General features: G+C 40.1%; 1 protein-coding gene across 1 annotated transcript in view; it reads left to right on the top strand.

Moving 5' to 3' along the window:
- Positions 1-13,065, top strand: part of LAMA4 (laminin subunit alpha 4) — a 138,910-nt gene that overhangs the window by 69,946 nt on the left and 55,899 nt on the right. The window contains exons 9-11 of the mRNA XM_006123223.4: positions 4,073-4,184; positions 8,815-8,982; positions 10,259-10,452. Of these exons, the coding sequence (XP_006123285.2) occupies positions 4,073-4,184; positions 8,815-8,982; positions 10,259-10,452 (474 nt within the window). The remainder of the gene's footprint in view (positions 1-4,072; positions 4,185-8,814; positions 8,983-10,258; positions 10,453-13,065) is intronic.

Raw genomic sequence — 13,065 nt, 5'->3', positions numbered from 1 at the left:
AGAACAACACAGAGGCAGGAAGAAAAAGGAGTGAGATGGGATATCAGAACTTATTTAATGGGAGTACCTTACAGGATTAAATGTGCTGGGTTTTGTGTTCCTTTGTACTTTGCAAAAAAGAACTGGCTGATTCAACTAACTCATCTTCACCTCTTACTGTGAAATCACTCATGAGTCTAAATATCCCTCTCTGTGGTTTGAAGGTAGCATGACTGAGGCTTTAGGTTTTCTGGGAATCTTTACTGTATCTGGATAATAGGATTTCCCACCCTCTTCACTGGCATGGATTTCTTTTGACATCATTGGATTTCAGCATCCCCTAAGTCCTTAAGTGATTTAATTTATTCATCTGGGCATTTCTCCTTTGGGGACTCTCCTTTGTGAAACATGACCTACATCAAATCTTGTGATTGCTAGTGAATGGGGAAGATCAAGTTCCTCACAGCAGAGATAGCAGCACAGTAACTCCTCCCTTTTTTGCTCTTTTCAAAGCACTAAAAAGCAAATCAGGATAGGAGACTCTGTTAGTTTTAATGTGTTTTGCAAGTGTGCACTGTTTTCTATTCAAAGTTTTGCAAGTGTACCTCATGATATCTAAGGAATGGTTGGAATTATGGTTTAAACCATCCAAACAGAACAGAACTACAAAATGCGAGGTTTCATTACAGTAAATGTGATTTATAGTGACCTAATGTAATACAGTTCTGGTAAAGTATTTAAAGGCTCTGTCCTGCAAAGTTTGGCTAGGATTTGGAGAATATGGACACCTAGCTCCTGTAGGTGTCTTTGAAAGTCCTAGCCAAAGTCTGCGTGAAGTCAATGGGATTAGTGGTTTCAGCACCAACGTCCTTACTTTACAGTGAACTACTGACTGATCACAAGGAAACTCTGCTTCCCTTCTGAGAGCAATCACTGACATGCTTATTCTGACAGTAACCTCAGCTTGGGCCATGGTAACTCTTTGTGTGCTCAAGTATAAAACCAAAAACAATGTGAGGGTTATTAAAAAAAGAAAAATATTTAAATGTTACTGTGTATGTACAAACTTGAATGGCTATTGTTTTAAAATAAACACCAATTAACCACAAAAAATACACCAAAATCCTGAAGATAATAGTATATAGATACCCATATATTGCTCTTCCTTCAAAGACAAAGGAAATAATATGTAAAAAACCAAACACTTAATATGAACCCAACTACTGATTTCACTCAGGTAAAAATACATTCTTGTTCTATTTCCCAGGGTTGCTCCTGGTCCTGCTCCCAATGAAGCCAGAGTCCATTGTCTAAACTGATACCTATTTCCAAGCTTGTTTTCAGCCATCTATCTGGTTTAAAGCGCCACCTGGTGCTCTTGCAAGTGAAGACATCTATTTTCAATTTAAAGTGGCTATGTTAGTACAAGAAACAACTGATCAAACAAAGCAGCTAGGGTCACAGAATATGGCAATAATAATTATGAATAGCTACAGGGCAGTGAAATGAAATGAAAGTTGTTTTCTCACCCAAATACATCCTAATTTCTCAGGAGCTATAGGTCTTAAAAAATATCGAGTGAGGGATTCAAAGTTCAAAGCTGAACCCAAATCCTAATTTTCCAGAGAGAATTCACTGTGTTACAAAGCATGCCTCTGAACCCAAACACTTTGACACCATTGATCATGAGATGTAGCTTGGCATACAAGTCTTAGCAGCAGTGGACAACATAACAATAAGCTCAATTCTTTTATTCTCCCTCCTGAGAATTCCCTAAGGAAATTAAATCTAAGGACAACTGAATTAAATAAATTTCTTAGGAACCATGATGTGATTATGCAATAGTAAATTTTAATAGTCCCCCCTGCCCTCAGTCTTAAACCAATGATTCTCTGTAAACCCAGTTTTGAGGACCCCACAAAATTGTGATGGTGATAGAATGGTGTTACTTGGAGGGCATTCCCAAACATAACAGAAGTGCCTTTGCTTCTTCCTGAGCTTTTTAGTTCCCCATTGGCTGCCTGTGTTGCCAAGGAAGGGAGAAAAGGATGAGAGGATGGGGAGTCCGCCTTCAAACATAACCTCTCTCTAGGGGAAACCAGATTCCCAAAACGGATCTTCAATCTCACATTAAAGTCTTTTATCCATTCAGCCACGTTACTTGGGAAACAAACAACTGACAAAAGTGTTGATGGGTGCGTAGGAGCAAGCAGCTTGAGACTCAGTAGAATGTTTGATAGGGGTCTGTAGCCCAGGCCCACCAGGCTTAGGGAGGGCTCCTCTCACACCTACAGTCACACATGGGGAATCAGCCACATCAGTAGTTCAGGGGCCCAGTCTATGGTCAGGCCAAGCACAGACTCAGTTAGCTCAGGCCCTAGGTCAGGGCAGGTGGCAATAAACAGTTCAGGAGGTTTCAGGCCTGGGTTCAGGGTAAGCCTATAAGCAAGCAGTCAGTGAGCCCAGACTCTAGCTCAGGGCAGGGCAATAAACATGTGGATGTCATAGCGGACAAACGCAGGTGTTTTGCCTAGAGAAGTGAAGGGAGACTACCATCCATGCAGTGAGATGGCAAGGTGGATTCAGCCTACTAGCTTCACTGTGTTCCAGCCCAGGACCCAAACAGTGGCAGATCAGTCTGCCACTGAGTCAGTGGGGATGCTGACCAGAACACACTGACTCGCTTTCTGGTACTTTTTCAGCCAGACAAAGGGTGACTAACCCTGGACCACTTCCTCGCTTCCCCTCCAGGATACCTGAGGGTATGTCTACACTTGCAGCCTATTTCAGAATAGGGCTGCAAATGTAGGCATTTGGAATTGCAAATCAAGCCTGGGATTTAAATATCCCACACTTGATTTGCATCTTGCCAGCCAGGCGCCATTTTTTGAAATTTATAAGCCCGGAATAACTGCACGCGTCTACGTGCAGCAGTGAAACAGGCATTCGAAATAAAGCCCTATTTCAAACTACCTGTTATTCCTCCTGCAATGAGGTTTAACAGGTAGTTCAAAATAGGGCTTTATTTTGAACGCCCGTTTCACTGCCGCATGTAGACGCGTGCAGTTATTCTGGGCTTGTAAATTTCAAAAATGGTGCCCAGCCGGGAAGATGCAAATCAAGTGTGGGATATTTAAATCCCAGGCTTGATTTGCAATTCCGAATGCCTACATTCAGAGCCCTATTCCGAAATAGGCTGCAAGTGTAGACATACGCTGACTTAATACCAGCCTCTCTGAGTCATTGGGGGCTGGAATCTCTGTCAAGGCTGGCTGCTCCTCTGGGTCAGAGGGTCTGACTGAGATCCTGGCCAGTCCTTGGCTTCCTTTAGGTCAGTGTCACTGTCCCATCTCAGAGCCTAAGGAAAGGTATCTGGCCCCTCTGGCAGCTGGGCTCCAACTGAGCTCCTGGGCCTGTTTTTTATACTTCCTGTACTGTCTCCTGACTTTCAGCATGGCGGTGGGGTGGGACTGAGATCCACCCACCAGAGCTAAGGGAGGGGCTCCTCCCCCTCTGGGTCCATGGGTAGCCACTCCCCCTCCCTTCAGTCTTAGGCTGTGTCTAAATTACATCCCTCTTTCGACAGAGGGATGTAAATTAAGTACTTCAAAATTCCAAATGAAGCTGCGATTTGAATTTCCCATGCTTCATTTGCAAAATCACGTAATGGCACTCTTTCAAAAAAGCGCTATTTGAAAGAGTGCCATTACGGGATTATGCAAATGAAGCATGAGAAATTCAAGTCCCGGCTTCATTTGGAATTTTGAAGTACTTAATTTACATCCCTCTGTCGAAAGAGGAATGTAATCTAGACACAGCCTTGCAGTGGTAAATAATTGATGGCAATTTGATTGCCACAGATTATGGAGAAATACGGGCTTGCTTTTAATATCCTATGATACAATTATCAAAATACTGATAAAAGCAGCCCTTCATGTCAAGCACCTTTTGAAATATCATTTTATATGTTGAATGGACCTACATAACATATTTATTGGAAAGAGACAAAAATACATTTATACTGCACACCCTCTCACATGCATGCATGTTTTTTTTAAATTACTAATCTTGTGCTCACCTGGTTTATTTATAGGGAAATCAAGCATCAAGCAAAGGTCTACAGGTACAAAAGGAAACCATGGAGACCATTCACCATGCTACTCAACTTGAGGAGGAGCTTGGTAATATGAAGGACAACATCCAAGGTAAATTGAATTTTTCTGGTTCAACTAAGTGTCAAGAATATATCAGTAAAATCTCCATTGGAGAAATGTCATAGCAGTAGCAGTGTTATAAAGCCCTTGGGCATAAGGTTTTAACAGATTATGATGCCAGGATGAAAGTTTGTCTCTCTCAACAAGCTATTTTGACCATTATGTCAGGTGTCCTCCATTTCAGAATGTTGTGGGGGTTTTTTCTTTCTCTCCTGACATCTCCCTCAGGAAATGAAATCTCAGGTCAATTACATATGAAATCATTTCTTTTGTGACACACGAAGAGATTATACAACCTAGAGACAGTTTGTTTTGTTTTGTTTTGTTTGTTTTTCATTCTCGGTAAAATAGATTGGATGTCTAGATGCTGTAGTGTTTGAGGCTATGTAAATAGCTTTACCATGTTGATCCACTACAGAAAACTGCAGTTCTTTATTATGGTAGCATCAATTTTGATTTTAAAAGTAACTTTCTACAAAGTTCTTATATGGAAATATCGCTGTGATTTTTTTAGAAGAATTATATCAATAGAATACTAAGAAACTTAAAACCAAAAGTGAAATCCTAGCCCTGCTGGCAGTGTGAGTTTTGTCATCAATGGAGGAGGCTTTCACCCCATTTTATAAAACTAGTTTTTCATCATTATTTTTCTTTGCTTCAGGTTTGGGGAGACAGAATGATCTAATGGACTGAATGAGAGACTAGACATCCAAAATTTGAATCCTATCTCTGCCACTGACTTACTAGCCAGATTTTTTGTTCTGTTAGGAAAACGTTGTTATTTTCTCTCAGTAAAAATCTGCCATAAAAATGGCAGACATAGCCCTTGGGGGTACATTTACGCAGCACCGATATTTGGGAATAACTGACATTATTTCGAAATAACAAAGTGTTATACACACAGACACAGTTATTTTGACATAATGTAAAAATAATGTCCAGCCAGAGGACTTCTTACTTCAACTCCTGTAACTCTCATTTTATGAGGATTAAGGGAAATCAGAGGAAGAATGCTCTGTTTCAAAATAAGTGCTGTGTAGACGACGCAAATTTGAAATAAGCTATTTGGATTTAAGCAATTTAGTTAACATAGCTCAAATTGCATGTATAGACATACCCCCATGGGAGAATTTGTCCTACCAAGAAAAGACTTTGGAAGGCCTAGAGAGAGACTGTAGTGGCTTTTACACGCTTGCCTCTTTCAGAGCCTAGTGTAGGAAGTATGACCTGAGCATCACAGCAATCCTGTTACCACAACAACTCTTGGAAGCCACTAGTTCATCTAGTTCAGATTCTGCTGTAAACACGATCAGGAGAGGGTCGTCACTCTGACCAGCTGAGGGTTGGGGAGCCACAAAGGTAGCTTAAAACCAGCTTTGATACCTGCCCCTCTGGTCTTGTGTTGAACTCAACTTGGTCAAAGGAGAAAAACTGGTTTATTTTGTGTCATTAGCATCATTTTGAAAATGAAGAGAAGACAGAGGATCTCAGAAAGTGCCCAAAAGTTGTTTTTTTTTTTTAACAAAAGAATAGTGAATTAGCCACTGGGCCAACAGGTCCCATGTCCATGGGCCTCAACCAACTAGTGGGGTGCCTGGAAAATGGGCATCCTCATGCCTTGACCCACTCTGACCACCTACCACTCCTGATGAGATGCAAGAACTTGTTCTGCTCTGCCTGCCTCCATTGGCCAGGAATGGCAAACTGCTGCCATAGGGAGCTATGAATGGCTATACCTGCTGATGCTCAGGTAAACAAAGCATCTGGCAACCCAGCTTGGACTAACTCTAGTGAACCATGACCAGGAAGTGCACCAGAGGTTCCCCAAATCTGTCTTAGAGAAAGCAGAGAGTCCAAATCCTTATGTGTGTGTTCCAGTTGGAGAAAAGTGATCTGAAAAATGGGTTATTGGCTCTGGTTCAAGGAGAGCTTGATAAAGACATTGAATGAGGGAGAAAGACTCTTTGTCTCTGTACAGCAGCACAAGAAGACCAGAGTAGTCAGAGACAGAGGGTTACTTTCAGCTGTTAATTTTTCTTCTCTCTCTCTCTCTCTCTCTCTCTCAGTAAGTGGAGAATGCCTTGTCTAGTTTAGCTGGTGAGAAATTTAACTTTAGTATTACTAAGCAAAGTTTCTTTTAGTTTAATTCCATTTTCTCTAATTTTTAATGAATCTTGGTTTTGTTCAGATTACTGTCACATGAGTAATTTCACACAAGCATTTCTCAAGAGAAAAGCACACTGTGACCTCTAAGCAGAGGTGCTGAAGAGAAAATAACTTCTCCACATACTCCCTGCTCCTCTCCAACTCAGTAAAAGAGAGGAGACAGAGAGTCTACCCCTAGCCAATTGACATCAGGTTGTGAAGTTTTCAGTTTAGTTTGGACATAGATCCTGCATTTCCTCAAAGGAGCTTAGATTTTGTCTTTCCTTCTCCTTTCTTGGAAAGAAAACATTGCCTTCGGTGAATGAAAGTTTAGCGTTGTAAACTGACTACTGCCAGGTGTCATAAGCTGTTATTGTGATACTATTTCACAGCAAGCAAAGAACATAACAAGCTTAAGGTCTTCCAAAACTAACAGTGTGTGATGAGGGGACTCTTCATATTAAAATGTTGTGACAAGCTGTCACCTCATGTCTTGTACTCCATCTCATTGGTCCACTGAGTGTCTAGAGATGCAGACAGCACTTCTAAAATCCATCTTTGTGTAATCCCTATAGCAATAATAATATTCTCACCACCCACAGATATACCAAAATATACACACTTTACAACTAGAAAATAGGCTGTTTTGTACCTTCCCAGACACAGAAATAACTTTTTTATTTAGGGAGAAGGGACTATTTGCATGTTCAAGCATTTTTCTTATCAGTAATAGGGACAAATGACAACCATGAACATCTTCCCAATCACAATTTCTCTAAAGAAAGATACTCTAGTCAGAGATTAGTATCTCTGTGCCAGAATATTGATAGCACCTTTCTATCACATGGACACATAAAACTGAGATTAAACCAACTGCAGCTTCTCACTTTGTATCTACAAGAAGCAATAAAAGACAAATGAAATACACTTGAAAGCTTCCATGTGTCATAAAGGCCCCAAATCTGTCTTGCAGCAATGGGTAGTTACATTGCTCACATTACTTGAGCTCTGACTGACCAAAAAGGGAAACTGCCAATATGTAAACATTGATTTGACCTGACCTTTGAATATCCCTTTTCGAGTCAGGGTCAATATAGATCAGTTCTTGGGGAGGGGACATTTATGAAAAATCTCCATGCTACAGAAAGTGGATTAGATGATGCAATAGGGAGCACTCTTCCCTCCATATTAGTATTGAATGGATGCCTTAGATTTGGGGGGGCAGTATTATAAGATAAGAAGTGCCCTTCTTTACATGAGATAAATTGAGGTCCTCACTAGATGTGGGTAGACGTTATCATGGCATCTTTTGAAAAGAGGTGGATTTAAGTAGAACTTAATTATCATCTCCAAACACCACTATTTGAATATACCAACTACTGTTTCAATTACTTGAGTAGTTACTTTGTGTAGTGAGCTTTAATCTTTTTCATTTCTTTCCCTATTATATGGTATTGCAGAGCACTGTTGAACAGTTATTGTGTCTCACTCTAGGGAACTCAAGGCTTAATGTGGCCCCAAAGAAGCATCATGCCCACAATCCCTGCATTCCACCCTACTATGCCTATCTTGCCATGTCCCTCCATGGCTGTGTCTACACTGCACCCCTTTTCCTCTTAAAATCAGGAATAAGGGACCTTTCGGAAAAGGCTTTATTTTCCGAAAGATCCCCGTCTAGATTGGCGCTTTTTTCCGGCAAAGCCCCGAGCCGGAAAAAAGCGGCAGCCATGTTTATACAAATGAAGCGGGGGATATTTAAATCCCCCGCTTCATTTGCAATTCCGACTTTTCTCATCTGCATCCCTTTTCCGGAAAAGGGGTGCAGTGTAGACACAGCCCTTATGTCTTGGAAACCTAACACCTATCAACTTTCCTTCTGTCTTTTTCCATTTCTTTTTTTTCTCCTTTTATTGTCTCTCCCATCTGTCCTCTCTTTCTCTTTTTTTCCCTCTCTTCTTCTTTTATCCTCTTCTCTTATATGCCTCTCATTTTATTCTGCCTCTATGGAGCATTTGTTATTTCCCCTCATTGACAGACATAAGATGCCCTGGCATTGTGCTTGGTATTTACTGATATCAGGGACATGGGACTGGCACATGTAAACATTGCCATTGATTGACCAGTATCATTTATGTTAGGTACAACCAAATCGTTCTGACATATTAAGGAGAGTGGTGATAGAAGTTTGTGGATTGCTAAAGATAGTATAGCAGGAAACAAAAACCAAATGTGTTTGAATATGTAGACACAGGGAAACATTTGTGACATGCTCTAAAACATGTTGCAAATAGACTATCTCATAAAACATTATTGTTGAAGTTAATAAACAGTAAACATCAGTGTCAGCTTTCCTCTGCATCGTCCCCATTTCACTCACCATCAACCTGCTCTGGATTCAAACAAGAGCCTTCTGGATTAAAGGGTTCCAAAAAAGTTCCCTTCATGTTGGAATTACAAGATATTTCTTTGTCCTCAGAAATCAGCAACAAGATGAAATATTATGGAATCCAACATGAGCTGAGCCCTGAAGATATCATCCAGAAGCTGAACCTGGCAGAGAAGATGCTGAGGGAAATCCAGCATCGCAAGCCTTTCACCAATCAGAAACTGATTGCTGATAATGCGGCCGAGACAGCACAAGAGCGTGAGTTTTATATCTCCATCTATATATGTGTATATTCGTGTGGAAAGAAACAGGGTAGCAATGTTCCAAATGTAATCAGAGTATGGTATTGAGTGATGCTGAACCCAAATGGAGAATTAGCTCATAGATGTTGACCTTAGTCACTCACCAGCTGAACTGCCTATGCCTGAAGAGAACACATGCTACCATAACAAGCACATGAAATCTGTGAATCCATTAAAAGTCTCTATGTGGAGTTTGCAGTAGATTAAGTAATCTCTGCTCGAACAAGAGATTAAAGGTGATTAAGACATGCCACTATATCACTTTCCCAAGATTGCTGATTGAAAAAGGAAAAACAAACATGAAAAAAATGGGAAAAGTTAGAGTAAGCAATTATCTGTCAGATTAAGAGCTATGTAAATTTACAGGGACTGATTCACCATTACAGATATATCTAGACTGCAATTGGATGAATGATTTACAGCACAAGTAGGTGTACATGAATTAGCTCGGGGTAAACAAACAAGCAAAAAATATCTACCATAGTATCGTGAGCCAGCCAACTGAGTACGATCCCGTCCAAGTGTATAGGTGTGTACTAGGTTGATTAACATGTGCCACTACCCATGGTTACTATGGTTACACTACTATTTTTAGTGCACTAGCTTAATCAAATCTACTGAATGTTACATCTCAGAATTTTACCTCCAGCTGCAGTATACAAACGTTGGCCACAATAACTCCATTGATTTCACTCACAAAAACTGGAGCAACACAGCAATGAATCAGATCCACAGTTAGCTCAATATTGTTTCCAGCCTGAACTAAGTGATTTGGGGAATATTGCACCTTAAAGGTTAAGACAATAAATATGCTTTGATGCAGAAAATCAGTGTATGAACTAGTTATCTAGACTTTAAGTAAATAAAAATAATCTTGATCGTTTCTATAATAAATCATTGTAATTTGATGTTTTTATTATAAAGAAGTTAAATAATTTTAGTTAGATAATTTTTCCCATTCAGAAGAATAGTTAGAAACTTAATCTAGCTAAGTGTCATGCATCGGTACCCATGTTCCCTGCTAGCAACTGTGTTTTTACTAGCTCCCTGATTCAAGACAGCCGTGTAGGTCATAAAGTTGTTCTGATGCTGGTATACATAAACACCATCAGAAAGAACATACCCTGGTGTTGTTAGAAAGTCACACATATCTTGATTTGTAAATCTTGCTGTGAAAAGAGAGAACAAAGGAATTCGGAAAGATTAATCAATAACCTCTGACTCTTCTCCAGTGCTAAGGCAGGTAGAAGAGTGGCAGCTGAGGTATAATGAGACCAGATCTCTGTTTCCCATTGTATTGGACCAACTCAGTGACTATAACATGAAGCTGTCAGACTTACAGGAGGCTCTGGACCAGGCTCGTGACTATGTCAGGCAAAGTGAGGATATAAATAAGGAAAACATGGCCAAACTTGAAGAAAATGAGGTACTGTGCAGCAACATGTATATTGTAAGTGTATCTGAGCCACACATTTTCCCTGACAGATAACAAGAACCTTTTAAATGCTGGATTCTAAAAATGTACAACTATGGAAACAACAGTGTCAAGCTTTTCTTCTTCTTCTGTCAAGGGCAAGTATCTGTATTATGGGTCGATGCTGATGTGGGTTGATCACGAGAGGCATTTCACACAAAAATAGGAGTCAGGACATCTGGATTCTATTCCTAGTTCTGAAGTTGATAAAAGTGTGTCACTTTAGATAAGTTCTCTTCCTTTTTGTGCTTCTGTTTCCTCATATGACCCTAACTTCCATGGACCACAGTAAAAAATGTACATTGGTCCATCATACTGCAGCATGAATTTGGCACTTTTAGTCTAGATGTAAACAATGTAAGTGCTAATAAAAGTCAGCTACTATCCAAACTTACAAAAGATGAAGACGTGGTCTCTCCCCCAGGGAGCTAAACAAGACACAGGCTTGACAGGTTAAATATATCTAAGATATAGTGCCACAAATCCATGGCAAGGATTTCATGGCTCACCTTTCGTTGCACAGCATGGTTACTCTGAATTTAATTGGTGTAATCAAGACACAGTGTAGATGTCCCTGTTTCAAAAGCACAGGTCCTCCTCACTGTAACCAGAGAATAATTTCCTTAAGTATTATCATTATAAGTCCTATAAGAAAATGAAACAGTTTTTAGAAGGCAGTGGTGTGTCCACACGCACGCATTCAGGTTAAAATACCCATTTTAAGCTGTAGGAATTTAATTATTTTAAATACATTCTACACATAGTATATTATTTAAAGAGACATTTGAATAAAGAAAGTGAGGCCATCTGGAGCATGCAGATATGTAAAAAGCAGCATCACCAAAGTGCAAAAAACAGTGTGGAAACAGGAATAATGTCTTGAGTGGAGACAAGAACCTCCGTGTCACCAGCACTCATGATTTTCTTGTGATCTTTGGCCCATTTGAGTGTGGCTCTCACAATCTTATGATAACAACAAACAGGTCACTTGGGAATGTGTGTGAGAGCCACCTGTCATTTCAGAGTTTGATCATGAGAGGCATATGAGAGGTGAAGGCAGCTGCTGTCTGCAGTAGCAGAGTCGCCCTGTGCTCAACAGCACCTTAAAACAGTCTCAGCACTACTGCCTTCCACCAATCTTGGTGGCAGCTGCAGGCTCAAATCCCCATTTTTCACACACACATATACCACGTACAGTCCAGGAAGGGGGAATATGAAATAAAATCCCAAGGAAAGCCCCCTTTGTCACACACTTGAGAGAGGAGATTGCTGTCAGTAGGGAGTCAGGGAATAGCAAGGTCTCTGGGAAGTAGGCATCAGAAAAGGCAGTAGTCAGGGAGCAGTCACAAAAGGGAGCTATTGCCTACAGATTTGTGCATCCAGTTTGAAAGTGTTTAGCATTGAATTCTTGCCCTGTAATTGTCATACATGTACTGGGGAGTGGACAGAAGAGTTCAAAAAACAGATAGCAACTAAAAAACATGATTTGTTAGGGGGGCACTTAACTTGTGATTTTTAGGCCAATGTGATGAACTTTTTAATTGTGATTTATTCCAACTAATGTTTTTTGAACTCTTGGAGTTAGCAATACTGGCCACTTGAACTTGATGCGAAAGTTAAGAAAAGCAACATGGGTAGCCAAACTGGCCAATATCTTGGTCACAGTACCCATAGTTGAAGATTTTAAATCACAACATTTGGTAATGGATAAAATGGGCAAAGTAAGATGCAGGAACTCCAGAAAACAGAAGATTTCTTGGTAAAAGGGAGTTTTCTAAGGCCAGTCGAAGGCTACATCTAGACTGGCATGATTTTGCGGAAATACTTTTAACAGAAAAGTTTTTCCATTAAAAGTATTTCCGCAAAAGAGCATCTAGATTGGCAAGGATGCTTTTGCGCAAAAAGTGCTTTTGCACAAAAGCATCCGTGCCAATCTAGATGCGCTTTTGCACAAGAAAGCTCCGATGGCCATTTTAGCCATTGGGCTTACTTGTGCAAAAAAGTAAGGTGCCTGTCTACACTGGCCCTCTTGCGCAAGTATTCTTGTGCAAGAGGGCTTATCCCTGAATGGGAGCATGAAAGTATTTGCGCAAGAAGCAATGATTTTGTACATTACAAAGTCAGTGCTCTTGCGCAAATTCAAGCAGCCAGTGTAGACAGCTGGCAAGTTTTTGCGTAAAAGTGGGTGCTTTTGCGCAAAATCTTTCCAGTCTAGATGCACCCCAAGAGTTTGAGTGGAACAGGTGGACTTGGGAAATGTTATAAGAAAAGAAGTACCACATATTAGTATTTATTGTAAATGAATGTTCAGAAAAATGGTGCAGTGAATCACATTATTATTTTATTCTTTCTTTCTGGCTTTCATTATTGCTAAATAACATGTAGCAAAGGACCAGTGTTTTCTTTTATTAATTAAATATGAAATCAGGCATTCTGTTTCTGTGAATTGCTCTATGAAAAGCTTAGAATTCTTATGTACAGAATCTTCTTTGTTTCTCTCTTCCTTTGTTTTATAATGACTGTGCAGAAGCTGATCTGCAGCTCATCTCATATTCATGAAGTGAA

This window comes from Pelodiscus sinensis, chromosome 3, assembly GCF_049634645.1.
Source record: "Pelodiscus sinensis isolate JC-2024 chromosome 3, ASM4963464v1, whole genome shotgun sequence".
In the NCBI taxonomy this organism is placed as follows: Eukaryota; Metazoa; Chordata; order Testudines; family Trionychidae; genus Pelodiscus; species Pelodiscus sinensis.
The sequence above is the reverse complement of the archived record's forward strand: the minus strand, read 5'-3'. Positions and strand labels throughout refer to the sequence as shown.